This window comes from Aedes albopictus, chromosome 3 (genome assembly GCF_035046485.1).
Source record: "Aedes albopictus strain Foshan chromosome 3, AalbF5, whole genome shotgun sequence".
Classification (NCBI taxonomy): Eukaryota; Metazoa; Arthropoda; class Insecta; order Diptera; family Culicidae; genus Aedes; species Aedes albopictus.
In genome coordinates this window covers 345118687-345133755 of record NC_085138.1, presented here as the reverse complement: position 1 = coordinate 345133755, position 15069 = coordinate 345118687, and the positions used below count along the sequence as shown (strand labels likewise).

General features: G+C 42.0%; 1 protein-coding gene across 3 annotated transcripts in view; it reads right to left on the bottom strand.

The window, feature by feature from the left end:
* Positions 1-5645: 5645 nt before the first annotated feature.
* The window catches only part of LOC109432666 (OTU domain-containing protein 7B), a 40496-nt gene continuing 31072 nt past the window's right edge, over positions 5646-15069 (bottom strand). Inside the window, exons 6-7 of one of the 3 annotated variants that reach the window (XM_029865081.2) lie at positions 14113-14999; positions 5646-8237 (exon numbers count right to left, since the gene is read on the bottom strand). In XM_029865081.2, the coding sequence (XP_029720941.2) occupies positions 14191-14999 (809 nt within the window). In that variant the 3' untranslated portion in view covers positions 5646-8237; positions 14113-14190. Of the gene's footprint in view, positions 15000-15069 lie in introns of all 3 variants that reach the window. The other 2 variants (XM_062843173.1, XM_062843174.1) reach the window with 2 other exon arrangements.

Sequence of the window (15069 nt, the reverse complement as noted above, 5' to 3'; positions counted from 1 at the left end):
TATTTGTTTCAATGAAATTAAATATTTGAATCAAATATTTTTCACTTTGAATTTACATTCAGCCTTATGACAGCTAGACTTTAAAACAACAAAATAAATACTTTGAAACTAATACTCGTTGTTGTTGATTCAATAAAAATTGCACTTAGGCCGTGGATCAATGATATTTTATTTTTGTTTCAAAGTCGTTTATTTTAGAATTTAATATATATTTTTCTGCGTGTAAGATTATCATAAGATCTAACTTATGAAATGGCCTTTAATCAATTCATAATGAATAGGAATCGACTCACAGCTTGGCTTTTGCAACACGATACTCTGAAGCGTCTATAGCCGCGTGGGTTGGGCACGAGCTCAGTAATCTTGACGTTCATGGATCGATTCCAGTCTGCATCATTTTACGATTTTTCTGACCTTTTCATAAGTTTATCTTATGTAATCTGCCAAGTATTGCAAGTCAATCCTATCTGTAAAAAGTAGGCATTGAGAAAATTGACTCTGAAGCTTTCAAATTCTATTTGCCTGTGAAACTTCAAAAAATCACCATGAATTGAAAGCTTCTGCCATTGTAATGAAACTGTAACAAAATATTTCAAATATGAAAATGTAACTGTGAAAAATATAAAACAAGCTACCGTCAAGGCGCCATTCACCGTGGGGGCTCCATTCACCGTGTGCCTTTTAATATTTTTTCATTATTTCCATATTATGATTGAATGATATGACAATTTTCCTTCAATTTCGCCAATACAACACTAATGCATTGTTACCATGTCAAAACGCTCATTAGAAACATTTAAAAGTATCATTTTTACACTAAAGTGTGTTTACATGAAGCGGGTTTCTGCTCGTTCACTGCATTCATAGTGAAAAAACGAAAACTGCGCTAAGGTGATTTAAGCGATAAACTAAATGTAGTAACGTTTTTATTCCACCAAGAAGCAATTAAATTCACATATCAGGTATGTATTTTGCATTACCGAAGTAAGTTTAACAAGAAAGTACGATTACTCGTACTTTTTAATTGAAACAAAAAGGCACGGTAAATGGGTACCCTAAAATCAATGGTCTCCATTCACCGTGCCCCATATTGTCCCATATATCTAGAAAAAATCGAAAATTTGAACATTCGTTTTTCTAATAAAATCTTGCAAGTTATTACTTGAAATGAATTTAAACAAAGAAAATTCCCTTGGCTGGGTTGTTTTGATCATTTTTAAACAAAACGGAATAAAATTTCTCATACACGGTAAATGGGTCCCTACTACCACGGTGAATGGTGACCTACCACGGAATTAGGCGACCCTACTACCCTTTACTAATTGTTCCATATCACCAAATTTTGTGAAAAATTTTCTACTTTAGTGGATATTACTTTCATTTTAACCTATAATGAAGGCAATTAACAGCGGCACCAACAATGTTTATAAGACTGGTGTCAAATGACAGCCCTTGTTTGCCTTGAATCCTCTTAGATCCATGGTGAATGGTGTCTTGACGGTATAACAATGTTTGGTTTTGTATAGCAGGGTACACAAGTTCGTAATGGGACTGACTTGCGATAACTTTTCATTATGGGACAACCTGACTTGGTGTTGTTTTTCGATTTTTAACTGCACCAAATATAAATTTTTATTCACGCAGCTGAAAGATCATCAGAAGAAAGATCAAAAACGACCATAACCTCAATTTTGTCCAAAATGCAGCTGGGACTGACTTGCGATTCACGGCAGTAATTAGATCATAACAAGCATCGTCTATTTTTATAAGGTATTCTTACGGCATCCATACTTTACAGTTATGGCTAAATTTTATAAGGTGTTTTGATGAATTTCGGTAGTTTACTTCACTGAGTTTATTTTTCATTTATTAGGTATTACATAAAATTCAAGATAAAACTGAATCAACAATGTTTCTCCATAATACACGGTTCGTGGCTGCCGTTCTCCATCCTCGTGCTCGCCAAATCACGCTCCACCTGATCCACCCATCGTGCTCTCTGCGTTCCACGCCTTCTTGTGCCAACCGGATCTGTCGCGAACACCAACTTTGCAAGGCTGTTGTCCGACATTCTTGCAACATCCCCTGCTCATCGTATCTTTCCGGCTTTGGCCACCTTCTGGATGCTGGGTTCGCCGTAAAGTGCAGCGAGCTCGTGGTTCATCCTTCTCCGCCACACACTGTTCTTCTGCACACCGCCGAAGTCGTCCTTAGCACGCGTAGCTCGAAAACTTCGAGTGCTTGCAGTTCCTTCTCGAGCATTGTCCATGTCTCGTGTTCGTAGAGGACCACCGGTCTTATTAGCGTTTTGTACATGATGCATTTGGTGCGTGGGTGAATCTTTTTCGACCGCAGTTTCTTCTGAAGCCCGTAGTAGGACCGACTTCCGCTGATGATGATGCCTCCGAATTTCACGGCTCACGTTGTTGTCAGCCAACAGTAAGGATCCGAGGTAGACGAATTCCTCCACCACCTCGAAAGTATCCCCGTCTATCGTAACATTACTACCCAGACGGATCCGGTCGTGTTAGGTTCCGCCTATCAGCATGCACTTTTTTGAGCATTCACCACCAGTCGCTTTTCAGGTGGGTGTACAGCTTTGCCACCGTTTTAAATGTTCTGGCGATAATGTCCATGTCATCCGCAAAGCACACAAATTGACCGGATTTTGTGAAAATCGTTCCCCGGCTCGTCGCCTCACACATTCCAGAGCGATGTTGAAGAGTAGGCATGAGAGTCCTTCACCTTGTCGCAGTCCCCGGCGAGATTCTAATGAACTGGATAGTTCACCCGAAACCCTTACGCAGTTTTGCCCACCGTCCATCGTTGCTTTAATCAGTCAAGCCAGCTTCCCAGGAAAGCCGTTTTCGTCCATGATTCTCCATGCGTTGGGACCTGGTATTCACGGCATTTCTGAAGGATTTGCCGTACGATGAAGATCTGGTCCGTTGTCGACCGGCCGTCGGTGAAGCCGGCTTGATAACTTCCCACGAACTCATTCGTTTTAGGTGACAGACGACGGAAGATGATCTGGGATAGCACTTTGTAGGCAGCATTCAAAATAGTGATCGCCCTGAAGTTCCCACATTCCAAATGGTCGCCTTTCTTGTGAATGGGGCAGATTACCCCTTCCTTCCACTCCACCGGTAGCTGTTCGGTTTCCCAGAACCTGGCTATCAGCCGATGCAGACAGGTAGCCAACTTTTGTGGGCCCATCTTGATGAGTTCAGCTGCGATACCATCCTTATCAGCTGCTTTGTTGGCTTTGAGCTGGTGAATGGCATCCTTAACTTCCCTCAGCGTGGGAGTTGGTTCATTTCCGTCCTCCGCTGCACTGGCGTCGTCGTTTCCTCTGTTGCCGTGGGCTCCCGTGCCTACGTTCACCACGCCGTTCAGGTGCTGATCGAAGTGCTGCTTCCACCTTTCGATCACCTGACGTCCGTCCGTCAAGAGGCCTCCGTCTTTATCCCTGCATATTTCGGGTCGCGGCACGAAAACTTTGCGGGAAGCGTTGATCTTCTGATAGAACTTCCGTGTTTCTTGGAAACGGCACAGCAGTTCCATTTCTTCGCACTCCGCTTCTTCCAGGCAGAGCTTTTTCTCCCGAAAGAGGCGGGTCTGCTGTTTCCGCTTCTGCTTGTAACGTTCCACGTTGTCGGGTCCCTTGCTGCAGCATTACCGTCCTCGCTGCGATCTTCTCCTCCAACACCGTTCTCCAATCTTCGTCGAACAATGCGTTCCATCGATTCCGTTCCACTTACCCGATGGTGCTCTCGGCTGCGTCTTTGATGGCTGCTTACACTGTACTCCAGCGGTCCTGTAGAGGGGCCTCATTGAGCTCGCCCTCGTCTGGCAACGCGGCCTCGAGATTCTGCACGTATGCTGAGGCGACATCCGGTTATTTCAGTCGCTCTAGGTTGTACCGTGACGGTCGCCGGTACCGTACATTGTTGATGACGGAGAGTTTTGGGCGCAGTTTTACCATCACCAGATAGTGGTCGGAGTTGATGTTGGTGCCACGAAAGATCCTGTCGTCGATAATGTCGGAGAAGTGCCGTCCGTCAATCAGAACGTGGTCGATTTGAGATTTCGTCTGCTGTGGTGATCTCCAGGTGTAACGATAAGGAAGGCTGTGTTGGAAAAAGGTGCTACGTATGGCCATGTTTTTGGAGGCGGCGAAATCAATGAGTCGTGGGCCGAGGAGGTACGTAGGCACGAAAGATCAGAGCAGCGGAGGAAACGACTACGTGCAGTGCACCTGCCTGCACCGGTTGAAAGTCAGGATCTGGGAAATCGAACAGCTACAGGAAGAGTGGAAGGAAAGGGTAATCTGGCATATTTACAAGAAAGGCGACCATTTGGAATTTGCGAGAACTAGCAGAGTGATCATCATTTTGAATGCCGCCTACAAAGTGCTACCATACTTCATCTTCCGTCGTCTGTCATCTAAAACGAATGAGTTCGTGGGAAGTTATCAAGCCGGTATCAGCAACCGCACAGAGCTATGGAACATCATGAAAGAAAACGGCTTTCCTGGGAAGCTAACAAGACTGATCGAAGCAACGGTGGACGGTGTGCAAAACTGCGTGTAAAGGTTTCGGATGAACTATCCAGTTCATTCGAATCTCGCCGAGAACTGCGACAAGGTGACGATCAGGTGCGATTATCACGGTCAATGTGAGTGCTTTGCGAACGACATGAACATTATCGCTAGAACATTTGGAACGGTGATAGAGTATACGTACACCCACCTGAAACACTAAGCAGAGAAGGCCGGATTGGTGGCCAATGCGAGCGGATCCGTCTAGGTCTAGGAAGTAGTGTCACAAAAATGGGAACACCTTCGCGGTAGTGGAGGAATTCGTTTACCGTGAATCCTCAATGACGATTGAAAACAATGTGAGTTGAGAAATACGAAGCCGGATCATAAATGGAAGTCGTGCTCGAGGACCTGCAAGTACTCGTAGTTTTCGAGCGACGCGTGCTAAGGACGATCTTCGGCGGTGCGCAAGAGAACGGTGTATGACGGCAAAGGATGTACCGTTAGCTATTGTGATCTTAACGTCCTGAACTGGACTATAAAAATGCCAGATACCAACCTTGCAGAGTATATGGTCGCAACTAATCCAGTTAGAACAAGAAGACAAGGGACAGGCAACGTAGGAAGCGATTAGGAGCAGAAAAGTCATCCGATTAGAAGAAACATCTCTCTCTCTTCTTGGCGTAACGTCCTCACTGGGACAAAGCCTGCTTCTCAGCTTAGTGTTCTATGAGCACTTCCACAGTTATTAACTGAGAGCTTCCTCTGCCAATGACCATTTTGCATGTGTATATCGTGTGGCCGGCACGAAGATACTCTATGCCCAAGGAAGTCAAAGAAATTTCCTTTACGAAAAGATCCTGGACCGACCGGGAATCGAACCCGTCACCCTCAGCATGGTCATGCTGAATACCCGTGCGTTTACCGCCTCGGCTATATGGGAAGAAACATGGCGACCGTGAGAATTGATATGAAACATGGTAAACGACACCTACCGACGAAAAAGACAACTTTTCAAAGCTTACCTTACCTATTATCTCACCCTTACTTATCCCTAAACCCTAGGAAGCAAGGATTGTTCGGATGAAGAAAACCACCCATACACTCACAATTTCATCTTTACTCAATATCACATCGTCATCGCAATCATCGCGCGCTTTTATTTATTTGGTTTTAGTCAATACAATGATGAGTTCCGTTTCTGATCTGCTTCCTCTCATCACCTAATCACCTGCCTGCATCACCATTCTCTTAATCACTCACTCTCTTCCCTAATATCTTACATCTCTATACACGCACAGACAAAATTCCGATCACGTTTGCGTGTTTGTGAGTGTGTGTGTTTCTGTTTGTCTGTATGTCATTTTGCCTCTTCTCGAATACGAATAAATATATAGAATATATATGTTTTTTTTCTTCTGTTTTGTTCTGTCATTGAGAGAAAGAGAGTGTATGTATAATTTGCGTTTCAATTTTCTCATTTAGGTTAACATTTCCACACTCATGTTCACACTTGTCCGATTCTACCGATCTCTGTTGGGTGTTTTAGTTTGTTACACAGTAGTGATTCATGGGGAAGGGGAAGTTTTCCATCACTGGGATATGGGAGGGGCTTCTCACAATTGGTTTCAATGCATGGCATCTGCTGTTTCTCGATCCCTCACTTACTCTTGCTCAAATGGTAATAATATAAGCTTAAATAGAACTTCTTTCCGGTTAGTGTATGTCTGGCTGCACTCTGGGTGTACGCGTGTGAGTGTGTTTGATTCTGTAACAAATGTTGTAGTATTGTTTTTTTTTTCTGTTTCGTATCTGTAGTTCTTATTTAAGTTTTACTCTCTCGATCACTATTGATAAATCCGAGTGGTTGATCCGGTGAAGATGAAATCTCGAACTAAACCATTCGTGATGATTATTATAGAAGTGGATTTATTGATTAGATTATAGCGTCTATGGATATATGAGTGATTTTGTGAGGAGTACCCCGTTTGGCATAAGGCCGCCCGGCATTATGCCAAACCAGGTACTCAGAGATTGTGATGCTACTGCAGAGCTTCTCTATTGGGAACAAACTTCGACTAGGATAGGGAAATAACACGATGGATTGAAACTGAGATAAATGATTTTTAAGTACAAATTAAGGGTGCGAGAATTTCATGTAAATTTTTGGTTTTGATTAATACTTTTTTGACTTAAATTAGGAAGAAAATGCAAATGAAATCAAATGAAAAACAGTTACGCCATCTTGCCTTGACCCCCGTTTTGTTTTTGGCATTGTGTGAGTATGTTTCCTATTAGTGGATGTGCCTCGATCGTTTCCCAATTGCCACTTCGACTTACGCTACTTTACTACGTCACATGAAAAATTAAAAAGTAAAAGGCACACTTAAAAATCATAATTTTCTCACGATTCATTTTTTTCTCTTTGTTTTGGCTTACGCTTTGCATTGTATTCTGCGTTCACTCTCAATTTGTCACAAGCATTGAACAATTATTAAATACTCTCCTTTTGAATGTGAATTTCTTCTGTTCCTTTCGCTTAAATTTACTTTCTCTCTTATTTTTGGTATACTGATTTCGCTTTTTTGTTAATTCGATTCGATTCTCGTCATATCAAGCATTAAAGCGTTTTCGTTTTTTTTACTTCGTGTATGTTTGAATTCTGCTCTCTATCTGGATATGTGTACATCTTCCGAACGCTTTCGCTGCGCGCTTCACTCATGTAAGTTGCAACGATTGCAAAAACGAAAGCTGATCAATGCTAAATTTGGGGATGGTGGAAGCGTCTTGATCGACATCAGCTCTGCTGCTACTGTGCTATCAAAAGCAATAAAATAACTATTTTCTCTGTTACGGATGGAAATACTACTTCAGCACAGATTTTATATGTTTTTTTTTCAGTTTTCAATAGTTGAAACCAGTAAAAGTTTTCACATTCATTCCTGTATGCGGTTACACGATTAGCAGAGTTGAAAACCGTCGAGTTGATAGAATGAAAATAACGAAACTGTTTTCTGAGATGTTTTTGATAGAAGAGACGACAAACAGATCGATCTACAAAGGAAGAACGTCACCGCAGTTGGAAAATATACGAATCATGTTTATGCATTTGAACTTCGATCATGATTCCGTACAGTAATAAGCAACTGTGGACATATATAGTTTTCTTAAGAGGCAATGTACGGTACTGACGCCTGCCACGATACGGTCTTCGGCAACTGAAGTTTTCGCATGATTCGAATCATCAGTCAATAAAAATGGAGAAAGGAGCGATATGGGAATCTTGAGAGAAAATTACGGGATACGAGGAATCTGGAAGACGGAAGTCTCACATTCGAGATCCTTCTAGTGTGAACCTTGAATATTTCATTTGCGAAGAATATAAACATCGAAATCTACAGTCATTCGACTCGAAGTTGTTCTACTATAATTCTGTTTGTTATAAATACAAGCTTGGATACGTCAGTTCAATCTAGATAACCTTATGTAAGTGTACGGCAACCTTTGAATAAATCGATCTATTTCTCTCTTCCTGAAAAACAGTGTTCCTGAAAATTCGTCTGCATCTCCCTAAAACTTAACAATGTCAAAATGCAATGAAGTCCGCCTAAAAACAAGTATTTCTGCACAGTGGTAATTACTTCTGCGTCAGTTCTGGAATCTACTGCAGCACTCAATCGAAATCCTCGGGCAGCTGCTAACAGAGATAAATCTTCAGTGAAAACAAGTCAACAAACGGTGTAACAAACGACTGAACCTAATCTAGATATGAATCAAATGCCCGGTCGACTGATCGCAACAACTTCCTAATGTTTTTTTTTACAGTGTAGTGTTTAACAATGAAATAAGCATGTTACGCGATGGAACTATCAACTGAGCGAAATGAAAACATCACCACCTTGTTTAATTTTGGCTGCATGGAACGAACGATTTCATGATATAAGTCAGGGCTCCCTCTGGATTAGCACTTGTACAAAAAGCATAAAACTTGAAAAATGCAAAGCCTGAATCTATTTTGAACTCCCAGAAGCTACGATCAAAATTTGAGCTCAATTGTGATCTTGTACCGACTTCGCGAACCCTCTAAGCAGAATACCGTCTTCGAATGAGTGTTATCAGTTTCGTACCTTTCGCCCTAATTGCTCATCCTTTGACAGATACGCGTATTTCGACTACCACTTGTAATCTTCCTCGGTGTCAGTTATCCACTCAGTGGATTCCTCCAGGGAGTTTTTTACAAATGTCTTCAAGGATTCCCCCACGAATTCTTTCGGGGATTCCTTCGAGGATTTCTGCAGGAATTCCTCCGTAGATTCCACTAGGAATTCCTCAGGATTTTCTCGAGGATTTTTTTTTTTCAGAAATAGATAAATAATAGAATAGAAATCTCCCAGAATTCCTCTAGAAATTCATCCAGTAATTCTTTCAAGAATTCCTGTAGCGATTCCTCCAGGAAATCCATCATTGATTCCTCCAGCAATTCCCATAGGAATACCTCTAGGAATTCTTTCAGGCATACCTCCAGGATTTTATCCTGGAATTTCTCCAGGAACTCCTCCAGGAATTCCTCCAGGAATTACCCCAGGAATTTCTTCAGAAATTCCTCCAGGAATCCCTCCTGGACATTCTTCAAAAAATTATGTCAGGAATTCCTTTAGGCATTTCTCCAGGAATTTCTCCTGAGATTCCATCACCAATTGCTTCAGGGATTCCTGCAGAGATTTCTCCATGAATTTCTCCAGGGATTTTCCCAGGGATTCTTCCAGGAAATCCTCCAGCAGTTTCTCTAAGGATTCTTCCAGGAAATTCTCTAGGGATTTCTTCAGAAATTCTTCCAGGAAATTCTCCAGGAATACCTTCGGGATTTTTTCGGGGATTTCTTCAGGTATTCCTGCAGGAATTCCTCCAGAGATTCCTCCAGGGATTTCTTCACAAATTTCTTCAAGGATTCCCCCAGGAATTCCTTCGGGGATTTCTCCAGAAATACCTCCAGAAATTCCACTACAAATGCCTACAGAAATTTCCTACAAATTTCTCCGTACAGTTCTCCAGGGTTTCCTCCAGGAAAACCCTTGAAGATTCTTCCAGGAAATCCTCCAGCAGTTCCTCTAAGGATTTTTCCAGCAAATTCTCTTGGGATTTCTTCGGAATTTCTTCCAGGAAATTTCAGGGGGAATACCTTAAGGAATTTTTCAGGAATTCCTCCGGGTATTCCTCCAGGTATTTCTATCAAGATTCCTCCAGGGACTTCTTTACAAATGTCTTCAAGGACTCCCCCGCGGATTCTTTCGGGGATTCCTTCGAGGATTTCTCCAGGAATTTCTCCGTAAATTCCATTAGGAATTCCTCCAGGGTTTTCTCAAGGATTTTTTTTTCAGAAATAGATAAATAAAAGAATAGAAATCTCCCAGAATTCCTCTAGAAATTCATCCAGTAATTCTTTAAAGAATTCCTGTAGTGATTTCTCCAGAACATCCATCATTGATTCCTCCAGCAATTCCCACAGGAATACCTCTAGCAATTCTTTCAGGCATACCTTCAGGATTTTATCCTGGAATTTCTCCAGGAACTCCTCCAGGAATTCCTCCAGGAATTACCCCAAGAATTTCTTCAGAAATTCCTCCAAGAATCCTTCCTGGACATTCTTCAAAAAATTATGTCGGGAGTTCCTTAAGGCATTTCTCCAGGAAATTCTCCTGAGATTCCATCAGCAATTGCTTCAGGGATTCCTGCAGAGATTTCTCCATGAATTTTCCAGGAATCCTCCAGCAGTTTCTCTAAGGATTCTTCCAGGAAATTCTCTAGAGATTTCTTCAGAAATTCTTCCAGGAAATTCTCCAGGAATACCTTCGGGATTTTTTCAGGGATTTCTTCAGGAATACCTTCGGGATTTCTTCAGGTATTCCTGTAGGAATTCCTCCAGGGATTTCTTCACAAATTTCTTCAAGGATTCCCCCAGGAATTCCTTCGAGGATTTTTCCAGAAATGCCTCCAGAAATTACACTACAAATGCCTACAGAAATTTCCTACAAATTTCTCCGTAAATTTCTCCAGGGTTTCCTCCAGGAAAACCCTCGAAGATTCTTCCAGGAAATCCTACAGCAGTTCCTCTAAGGATTTTTCCAGCAAATCCTCTTGGGATTTCTTCAGAATTTCTTCCAGGAAATTTCAGGGGGAATACCTTAAAAAATTTTCAGGAATTCCTCCGGGTATTCCTCCAGGAATTTCTATCAAGATTCCTCCAGGGACTTCTTTACAAATGTCTTCAAGGATTCCCCCATGGATTCTTTCGGGGATTCCTTCGAGATTTTCTCCAGGAATTGCTCCCTGAAGCAATTCATGAAGGAATCTCTGGAGAAATTCCCGGAGAAATCCCTGAAAAGCTCCCGAGAGTTTCCTGGAAGAATGTCTGAAAAAATCCTCAGAAGATTTTCTGAAAAAATCCTGGAGACATTGTTGACATGATTTCTGAAGGATGTCCAGGAGCGGTTCCTTGATCAATTTCTAGACAAATTGCTGGAGGAATTCCTGAAGAAATTCTTGGAGTAATTCCTGGAGGAGTTCCTTGAGAAATTTCTGAATGAAATTCTGGAGGAATTCCTGGAGGTTTTCCTTTGGAAATTGCTGGAGGAATCCTTGAAGAAATTCCTGTAGGAATATCTGGAGGAATTTTTGCAACAATTACTGGATGAATTTCTGGGGAAGTCTCAAGAGGAGATCTGGAAAAAATGTCTGAACTTTTAGCGGAACTCCTGGCGCAATTCCTGGAGGAGAACCTGGAAAATTTCTTGGAGGAATTCTGGTGAAAATTAAAGAAGGTATTCCTAGAGAAATTTCTGAAAGAATTTCTGAAGGAATCCTTGAAGGATTTCCTGAAGAAATCCCTGGATGATTTGCTGACACAATTTATGATAGAATTCCTTGATTAATTCTTGGTGAAATTCCTTGATGAATCCCTGAAGAAATTCCTGGAGAAATCTCTGCAAGAATCTAAGGAGGAATCCCTGAAAGAATGACTGGAAAATTTCCTGGAAGAATGCCTAGGAGAATTCCTGGTGGAATTCTTGGAGGATTCCCTGAAGTAATTCATGGAGAAATCCTTGGAGGAATTCCTGTAGGAGTATCTGGAGTTTTTTTTTATTTTTGAGGAATCCGTTAAAGAATTCCTGGATAATTTTTTGCAGGAATTTCTGATGGAATATTTGGGTGAAACCCGGAAGCAATTACTGGAGGAATCTCTGGAGGAATGCCTGAAGGAAGTACTGAAGAAATGCATTGTGGAAATCCTGGATGAGTCTTGTAGGAATTCTTGGAAGGATTCCTGGAGTATATCCTAGAGGAATGCCTGAAGGAATTTCTAAAATAATCTTCAGAGGAAGTCCTGGAGAAGCCTCTAGAGGAATTTCTAGCGAAATTTCTGGAGGAATTTCTAGTTTAATTCCTTGAGAAATTTTTAGACAAATCCCTGCAAGAATTCCCAGAGGAATCCATGGAAAAATTCCTAGAGGAATTCCTGAAGAAATTCGTGGATGAATCTCTTGAGGAATTTGTAATGGAATGCCAGAAATAATTCCTGAAGAAATAACAGGTGGAATTATTGGACAAATTCCAGAGAAAAGAGTTCCTGAAGAAACCCCAGAAGGAATCTCGGAAGCAATTTCAAGAGGAAATACTGAGGGAACAGTACTGAACAGTTCCTGGAGGAAGTGTTGAATTAAATACTGGCGGAGTTCCTTAAAAATACAAGGAGGAATTCCTGAAGGAATCCTAAGAAGAGTTCCTGGGAGAATCTTTGGAGGATTTTTTTTTTAAATCAGTTGTTCCAGAAAGAATAACAGAAGGAATTCCCGAGTTAAGCCCTGCAAAATTTTTTAGAGGAATCCCTGGAGGATATCCTAATAGAATGAATGTAGGGATTAAAGGAGGAGTCTCTAGAAATACTCCTGGAGGAATTTATAAACGAATTCTTCGAGGAATTTCTTGAGGAATCTCTAGAGGCATTTCTGAAGGAAACCCTGGATGTTTTTTTACGGGAATCCCTGCAGCAATTCCCGGAGGAATCCCTGGAATATTTCCTGATGGAATCTCTGAAAGAAATTCGTGGAAGAAATTGCTGGTGGAATCCTTGGAGAAATCCTGAAGGAATTCTAAGAATAGTTCGTGGAGGAACTCCTTAAGAAATCCCTGTAGCATTTCCTGAAGGAATCCCTGCAGGAGTTCCTGAAGAAACCCCAGGAGGAATCCTGGAAGCAAGTCCATTGATTCCCTTAACAGTCCCTGGAGAAGGTTTTGAATTAATTCCTAGAGGAGTTCCTGAAAGAATTCCAAGAGAAGAGAACTCCTGAAGGAATTCTGTGTTGTTGGGGGAATTTCCGGAGGATTTTTTAAAAAAATCCCTGGAGTTGTTCCTGAAAGAAACACAGAACATATTCCCGGAATCCCGGAAGCAAACCCATGAGGAATTCCTTAGTATTAACAAATTACTGGAAGAATTTCTGTAGGAAAACAATTTGAACAATTTTTAGACGAATTATTGTTGGAACCTTTGGATTAATTTTAAGCTAATCTCTGGTAAAATTACTTGTCAGTGTTTCTGGAAGATATTCCTGCTGAAATACTTGGAATTATTCCAGATTGAATTATTGGATCAATCTCTTGTGGAATTCTCGAAGAAATATATGGAGAAATCTAGAAATGGAGACATCTCCCTGAGATATCTTTGAAGAAATCACTGAAGGAACACTTGCAGAAATACCTAAAAGAATTTCTGTTGACATTACTTTGGAAATCCCTGGAGGAATCCTTGAAAAATGCACTGGAATAATCACTGAAGAAACCTCTCCCGGAGGAATTCCTGGAGGAATGTCTGATGAAACCCATAGAGGAATGAAACGCGCTACAACGGACCAGGACCAGATGTTTGCCATCCGCCAGGTGTTGCAGAAATGTCGCGAATGCAACGTGCCGCCCACGCATCACTTGTTCATCGATTTCAAATCGGCGTATGATACAATCGATCGAGATCAGTTATGGCAGATTATGCACGAATACGCGTGCCTGAAAGACTCTTGGGAGTATAACTTGTACTCTTTATTGATTTAAATGCAGCGTACAATTCAGAAAATGTCAGAACGTGGTCTTCCGGCGAATCTAATAAGGGTTATACATATTATTTAAGCACATGTATGTATGCCGGAGGTGTTTGCTGGTCCTTTTTCAGCACTCGAAATTCCACTGGGATTTCCAAAATGTTTGTCAAACTCTTAAAAAGAAAACCTGTACTTTGTAATTGATTTTAAAACTTTAGGTTTGAAAATATAGTTTTAGAATATACTAAATTGGACCAACGTCTCTTAGAAAACAATAGAGAACTGGGTGATGTCATTTCGATTTCGCTCAGTATAAACTGCCTGCCTGTGTGATTTGAAAACGAATTCGTACATACGTAAAACTGGTATGATAGTTACTACATTATTTTATAGCATTCAGAGCAATATGCGTGACTTATGCTGTTTCATCGTTCGTATGTATGTAATGTAAATGTATAGAAGAATAACAACTCTCTGTCTTACCTTTATCTCTAGTGTTCTGGGGAAGTGGGGGAGGTCGCAGAATCTACGCCAACTATATTTACACGCGGTTCAGCTCATTCAGATGTTGCACTCCTGGCAGCACTTGGAACAGTAGAAGTTCGTGTTGATGCTGCCGTAGTACCGGCAGCCCTCGGTTCGGCACTTTTGATTTTTCCCGTAATGGCTACTGTTGATCACTCCTCCTCCTCCTCCAGAAGGTTGTTGCTGCTGTTGATGATGCTGCTGTTGCCGGAGCGCCGAGTCCGACGCGTTCGAACCGGACGACGAAGACGACGACATCCCGGAGGACGTCGGCGTCGAAGACGACGGATGATGGTGATGTTGCTGCGGTACCGGACTGGCCACCGGTGGCGGAAGCGAAACGCACATCCCCGCCGTAGCCGGTTGCGACGTTTTGTTAATGATGTTGTTGCTGGTGCTGCGGTTCTGGATCGTGCTGCCGGGCGAGTAAACCGTTGCGACGATCCCGCCCGATATGGCCGTCGACGCCTGTTTGGCACAGTTGGAATAGTCCGGCGAGTGGCTGACGTTGGCTTTGGGTTTGGAACTTTCCGTTGGACTGAAGCCGTGCCGGTAGATGGAAGAAGGTATCGCAGCACTGCTGCCGATTGCTCGCTTATCATTGTAGAAGGTCGAGTGTGACAGATACAGGGTTTGGTCCATCTCGGTCAGCCGCCGCACGGAAGGTAACCGCTGAATGCGATCGTGGCTTTCGATATCTGCTTGGGTGTAGAACTTGGACTTACCGGTTCCATAGCGGGGCATGTAGTCGTTCGGATTGCAGGATTGAGATTCTCGCTTCCGCTGGGTTTCGTAACATTCTTGGCACATGTAGCTGGTGTCTACAGTACCGTAGTTGAGACAACCTGGGCAACAGCGAGAAAAAAGAGAAATTAGAAGTTAGATTTAGCTTATAAGTAATTGTTATTTATGTGC